General features: G+C 55.3%; 1 protein-coding gene across 1 annotated transcript in view; it reads left to right on the forward strand.

The window, feature by feature from the left end:
- FOXK2 (forkhead box K2) overlaps nt 1–6,574 on the forward strand; it is a gene marked incomplete at its 5' end in the record, with an annotated part of 69,528 nt that extends 62,954 nt beyond the window's left edge. Inside the window, one exon of the mRNA XM_080825477.1 lies at nt 4,711–6,574. Within this exon, the coding sequence (XP_080681603.1) occupies nt 4,711–4,907 (197 nt within the window). The 3' untranslated portion in view covers nt 4,908–6,574. The remainder of the gene's footprint in view (nt 1–4,710) is intronic.
- Nucleotides 6,575–6,894: the final 320 nt, after the last annotated feature.

Here is a 6,894-nt window from a genome sequence, read left to right on the forward strand (position 1 = left end):
CTGTATATAATGTGAGGTAAGGGCCTGACTTCATTCTTTGGCATGTGGATGCCCAGTTGTCCCCAGCACCCTTTGAAGAAACTGTACTTTCCCCCACTGAATGGTTTTGTCACCCTTCCTGAAAATCACTTGAGAGCCTGGGCGCCTCAGTTGGTTAAGCATCAGCCTTCTGCTTGGGTTGTGATCCTGGGGTCCTGGGATTGGGCCCTCTGCTCGGCGGAGAGCCTGGTTCACCCTCTCCCTCTGCCCCTCCCCTCCTTGTGCGGGCATGCGCGCGCTCTCTCTTCCTCTGTCAAATAAGTAAATCTTAAAAAAAAAAATTGTTTAAAAAAAATGGGAAATCACTCAACCTCAGATGTATGGGTTTGTTTCTCTCAGTTCTGTTTTATTGATCTTCGTGTCTGCCCTTACGCCAAAGCCACGGTTTTGATGTTTATAGTTTTGTAGAAGTTTTAAAATTGGGAAGTATGAGTCCTCCAACTTTGTTCGTTCTTTCCCCAAGATTGTTTTGACTGTTGTGGATACCAAGCAGTTCTATGCAAATTTTAAGATCAGCTTTTCCATTTCTGCCAAAAAGGCATTTGGGATTTTGATAGGGACTGCCCTGAGCCTGTAGATTGCTCTGGACAGTAGTGTGCTGGGAATGTCCCATCTTTCAGTCTGTGAGCATGGACGTCTTTCCATTTGTTCAGGTCTCCTTTAATTTCTTCCAGCAACGTTCTGTAGCTTTCAGTGTAAAAATCTAGCTTAAATTTCTTCCTAGGTTACTCCTTTGGGACTGTTTTCTTAATTTCTTTCTGAAGTTGTTCGCTGCTACCATAGAGAAATCCAGCCAGTTTCTGCCTGTTGCTATCGTTCCCTGCAACTTGGCTGAATTCACTTATTAGTTGTACTAGTTTCTAGTTTAGGGGGTTTTCTTGTGTGGATTTATTAGGATTTTCTATAAACAAAGACTGTGTCGTCTCCGGTAGAGAGAGTCTGGCTTCTTTTCCATTTGGATGTCCTTTACTTCCTCTTGCTGCCTAACTGCCAGGGCCGGGACCCCAGCGAGCTGCCGAACCTCAGTGGCAAAAGCAAGCACCTTGTCCTGCTCCGGCCTTCAGGGGAGAGCTTTGTCTGTCACCATGGAGGCTGATGTCAGCTGTGGTTGCCATTTACAGACTTTATGTTACTGTCTGCCCTCTGGTCTGCTGAGTAGCTTTGTCACCCGAGGGTGCTGGATCCTGTCACAGCCTTGCTGTTTTGTTTTTTGAAGAGCGTGCCTGCTTGGGGGTGGGGGAGGAGCAGAGGGAGAGACTGTCAAGCCGACTCCCCACTGAGCAGGGAGCCCTGCAGGGGGCTCAGTCCCACGACCTGAGATTACAGCCCGAGCCAAATTTGGGCCTTAACCAGCTAAGCCCCCCAGGTGCCCCTGTCACATGCTTTTTCTGTGTTAAAATGATTCATGTGGGCTTTTTCCTTTATTAATGTCGTGTGCTGCCCTGGTTGGGCTTATGTTTAATCACGCTCACACCCCTGCGGTGAGTCCCGCCTGGTCTTGGTGTATGACCCTTTCAAGACGCTGTGGGATTTGGATTGCTCCGGGCTTGTTGAGGGTATTCGTCCCCCATTTGTCAGGGACGTCCGCGGTTTACTTAGAGTAGTTTTGTCTGCTTTGGTATCGGGAATGATGCTGGCCTCAGAGTGAGTATGGAAGTCAGGCCTGGGCAGTGCGATGGAGCCTCTTCCTGGCAGCTTCTGGGGCTGCTGGACCTGCTTCCCAGAAAATGTTTTTGGTTGTTTTTTTTTTAAGATTTTATTTATGGGCCACCCGGGGGGCTCCGTCGTTAAGCGTCTGCCTTCTGCTCAGGTCATGATCCTGGGCTCCTGGGATCGAGCCCCGCATCGGGCTCCCTGCTCCGCGGGCGGCCTGCTTCTCCCTCTCCTGATGCTTGTGTTCCCTCTCTCGCTGTTTCTCTCTGTCAAATAAACAAAATCTTAAGTAAATAAAATCTTTTTTTTTTTTAATCAGAGAGAGAGAGAGAGAGTATAAGCTGGGGGAGCAGCAGGCAGAGGGAGAGGGAGAAGCAGGCTTCCCCGCTAAGCAGAGAGCCTGACAACACTGGCCCGTTCCAGAACGCTGAGATCATGACCTGAGCCGAAGGCAGGTGCTTCACTGACTGAGCCCCCCAGGCGCCCCAGTAAAACGTGCTTCTGACCATTCCTCAGTCTCTCTCCCCCCGCTGGGCTGTGGTTCTGGCCAAAGGTACTCCGTGGGTCTCTGCTGGGACTGCTTAGCCTAGGCCTCTGTCAGGGGGCAGAGGGTGTCAAGAAGAAAAGTCGCCTCACTCTACGGACCCTGTTCTCCTGTGACCCTAAAGGAGAAGTCCCAGGCCGACCCTTCACTCGTCCTGAAGTGTCTCCATCGTACTCGCAGCCGTCCTCCCTTCTCCTTGCAGGAAGTGGCCTCCAGTCCTCCGGCTTGTGCTGCTTTGAGGTCCGGGTGCGAGGGGTCTGGCCTGCCGGGTTTTAAGGAGGTGGGAGGGTCTTATGGGGGCGCAGGTGCCTGTGTCCGGGTGCCTGCCCCTGGGCCCCCATGCGGCCCGGCCTCCCCCGGGCCCCTTGCAGGGCTGCATCCGGAGCCAGCAGAGTACCTGCTCAGGCAGCGGGTCTGCAGTGGGGGGCCACCCCGAACTCCTCTGAGGGGCGCAGGAGGGTGGAGGCGCCCCCCCGAGGGGCCGTGTTGCTCCATCACCCCTGCCGCCGGCTGCGCCTCTGAGGCCGGGCTCTGGGAGCCTTCAGAGAGGACCTCGTGCACTCGACCCCCCGTGTTTGCCTGCTCATGGTGGTCTGCGGTCCCTGGTCAGGCCCCGCAGGGCACGCGGGTTCGGGGTGGCTCCCCTGAGGTCGAACACAAGTGTTCCCTCCTCCAGGGCTCAGTTCTCACTGTTTTCTGTTGACTTTCCCGTTTAAAACGAGCCCGACGCACAGTCCCGGGAAGGTCTGGTTCCACAGGCGCCGCGGGCTGGGATGCGCCTTCCGGACGCGAGGGTTAGACAAGCTGCTTTTGGGCACGCTCCGTGTCCGTGAGTCACCAGTGCAGGCTAAGTAAGTTGTCTCTCGCCAGAGACACGGAAAACGGTGTGTCTGCGTCAGCTGACAAACGGCAACAAGTGCCAGTGTGCTGCGTGGCTCAGTTCACTCACGTGTGTGTCAGGCGCGCTTATGCTGTGTGTCCCGGTGGGGAACTCGGGCAGCCTGTCAGCGCTGCCCCAGCAGCCGCACGGGCTCTTGTGCCCGGGACAGGGCACTTACTCCTGATGAAGGCACACATGGTACGGAGGAATCAGAGGCCCCCCAGTCAGCCAGGGTCTAGCTGGTCCCTTTCTTTGTTCCCGGAGGGCGTGGCCACGTGCAGAGCCCCACCCCGGCCCCCTGTCTGGGTCCCGAGGTATGTTCTCCACAGGGCCCTCCTCCCAGCCCCATGTGTCCCACACAGCGGGCCTTCGTGGGCACAAAGCCAGCAGACAAGCTGGCAGATGAAGCGTACGAGGTCAACACTGCTTCTCTGTGGTCACCCAGGTGGCCGAGATCTGGAAGACCTTGGTTGGCTGTAGCTCGTCCGGCAAAAATCAAGTAGGACAGGTGCCGTCTCATGACCGGGCCACATGGCAGTGATGCCTAAGCCCCTGTGTGAGGAGACTCTCCGGAGACGCAATATGCTAGGCGCTCCCTGAGTCAAGTACAAGAAAGGTTGCTCTAAACTGCGGAATTGCTTCCCATGCCTGTGGCTCACCCTGGCGGCCCCTGCGCCAGCCCAGTGGTCAGGCTGAGTCTGTGTAGCAGCCGGTGTGCATCCCCAGCTGGGCCCTGGGAGGGAGCCTGTACCTCCTGTGCACCCCGGCTTCTTGCGCCCCTGTAGCTTCGTGGACGAGTCCGCCGCTCAGCACCTGGGCTTAGGGCCCGGTCCCTTGGCCTTGCATTTCAGTTTCCGGTTCGCCCCCCTGTGGCCTGAGCCTTGCCTTCCTTCCTTCCGAGTCGTCAGGGCAACCTTGGCTCATCTGCTACTTCCGCTCTAGGACACAGTCCCCCATCGGTCTTCTCTCCCCCTCATCTCTGCTCCCCAGGCTGTTTCCCGGGCTTGGTCTGAGGAGGGGCCTGAAGGTAGCACCAGGAATTAGGGACCTCACGTTGGGACACTGATAGGGATGCTGGCAGAGAGTATCCTCTCCACAAGCCTGGGGGCTTGTGGGCACGTGTCTGCTTATAAGCTCCCCAGGTTCCCGGGGCTCAGAAGGGGAGTCGGTGGCAGACTCTGGGCTCTCCTTGTTGGCAGCTCCCTGGTAGCCTGAGCCACATGCCCGCTCCCAAACTCATGTGTGATCGGGAGCATCCAGTGCAACGGGGGGGCACGAGGGGTCTCCGCACCAAGGAGAAGGCCAGCGGCAGCCCCTGTGCCTGACCCCGAGCCTCAGCCTCCCCCCACCCCCGATTCTGTGAAAGATGCACATTGTTTCGGATGATAAGGCTGCCAGCTGTCACTGAGAATACCCACTGATGAGTTCACTTGCTCTAGGGTTTCTGGTCCCTGGAGTCCAGTCCAGACTCCTGTGCCCCACAGCAGTGCCACGCGGGAGCCGGCGCTCTGGGCAGAGAGCCTGCAGCAGGGGGTGCGCCCCCGGGGGCCTGCGGGGGGACGAGGACGGGGTCTGACTCACTGTCTCTTTGCAGCGGCGGCAAGTCCCCTGCACATGTTGGCCACGCATGCGTCGGCGTCGGCGTCGCTGCCCACCAAGCGCCAGAATGGCGGCCAGACGGAGCAGCCGGAGCTGAAGCGGGTCAAGACGGACGACGGCGAGAGCATCGTCCTCGCCCTGAGCGTGGACGCGCCGCCGGCAGCCGGCAGGGAGAAAGGTGTCCAAAACTAGCGGCTGGGACAGCTTTTCTTACTTTACTATCAACTCTGTGGTGCCAAAAGGAGACACTGCCTCTCACCGACACTCGGAGCGCGCTGTCTCGGTGGGTAGAGGGCCCTGCGGTTGGACTTCACCTCAGCACTGAAAACACAAAACCCAGGTGGCCTTAAAACTCCTAAAAGACAGAAGTCACACCTGAACAAAACCACATGCAACAAAACCTGGTTCCGGCGGCGTCTCCCCACCCCGAGCTCAGCTTGTCCCTCCACGGCGGAGCTGCCGGCACAGGGCGGGGACCGCCCCTGCCACCCTCCCAGGACCCTTGGGGCCGGCACTGGTAGATGAGACAGTATTTTGTTGTTCACATGTGGAATTAGCATATTTTGAGGTGTCCTTTCTTTACAAAATAACGGGGTCTTTGACATTTCCGATCGCTCCATTTCTACTCTGGAAACTTTGGAATCACACAGGACCTTCCGTGTCGATTTCTTTGGGGAAAAGAAACAATGTAGTTTTGTTTTTGTTGTTTGTTTTCAGCCTATGGAGTGATTTCCTTTTTTCTGTCCTGTTACTGTTCAGCCGGAGCCGCAGGATGACATCTGCGGGTTTTCCGTGTTAGAGCAGGTGCCGGCTGCATCTAGGACGGATGGACAGACAGGCTAGACAGACGGACGCCCGCGCTGGGCCGCACGTTAACCGTGACTGAAAGAACTGGCGGACCCGCGGAGCTGTGCTTGCCTGGGTCTCTTTCCTGCTACTTTCTGTTGTTTGTTCCTTTGTGTTGACTTTGTCCCTGGCATAATTTTTCCACTCTAAGTAAAACAAACCTCCTAAGTGTTGTGTGTGTTTAAAATGACAGAACTGTTCCTCCTTCGTTTGGAAAAAAGATCCAGTCTTATACCACACGCCCTTTTCAGACCAGTGTCACAGGTCTCCCCGTGGCACGTTCGCCAGTCACTATCACCGCTTCTGGGCCCAGAGCCATCGTCCGACCTGCCGCCCACCTGACAACGCTGCGGTTTGCCCGGCGCGCGGGGAGCAGGTGCTGGGGCGGAGCAGAAGCCGAGCGTGCGGACAGGAGGGTCTCGGAAACATCCAGGTCCTTCTCTGGTTTGTAACAGGAAATCCCCCTCAGCCTCTCAGAACTGAAGCAGTCCTAACGCTGACTTCTCTCCTACAAAAAACAAAAGTGAGACGAAAGGAAACAAAGGTGAGACAGTGAGCAGTAGGGGCCCCACCCGGCCTCAGTCACACTGTCCCCAGAAGAAAGCCACGGGCCTTTCCAGAGTGTTCCAGGGGGTCAGGGCTGAGCAGCTGTGCAAACAGAAGAGGGCTTTGGCCTTATTGTGAACTTTAAAATGTCATCATCATCATGTTATTTATTTAAATGTAGTTATTTTGGTATTTAATTTTTTTTAAAGAGAGGAAAAAAACCCTGTATTTTCCTGGTGGAATGAAACGGCTCAGAATGGTATATTTAGGCAATTTTAAAACATTTATAATTTACCTACAGACCAAATATGATAAATCTGTTCTAAGTATTGTGTGTCACCCCCAGTATGGAGCTGTCACAATGTTACTGCAGATGATGCGTATTAAAAATTATGAAATTACTGCACACTAGCTGGATTTCTAACTCAGCCATTTAGAAAATAAAAACGAAACCATCATGTGAATGATACCACGTGTGACAGTAGCCAGATCTGAGCTGCACGCTGCAGCCCCTCCTGGTGGCTCAGAGCACCTCAGGGCAGCGGTCTGCAACTTCCGGGCACTTTACAGACACCTTGGGATGTATATTTTTGTCTTTTTACTCAGGAGGTTTGCAATTTGCAAAATAACTCGGGTTGCAGTTGTGTCTTGTGGAGGGTCAGGTCGCTCCACTGAGTGGTCCGGACCTGCCAGTTGTGGCTTCTGTAGGCCCTGCCTGAGCTCTGGGCAGGTGAGTGGTCAGGACTGACCCCAGCAGGAACTCTGGATTGGGCAAACGCATCGTATG

Source organism: Martes martes (genome assembly GCF_963455335.1).
Source record: "Martes martes genome assembly, chromosome: 16".
Taxonomy (NCBI): domain Eukaryota; kingdom Metazoa; phylum Chordata; class Mammalia; order Carnivora; family Mustelidae; genus Martes; species Martes martes.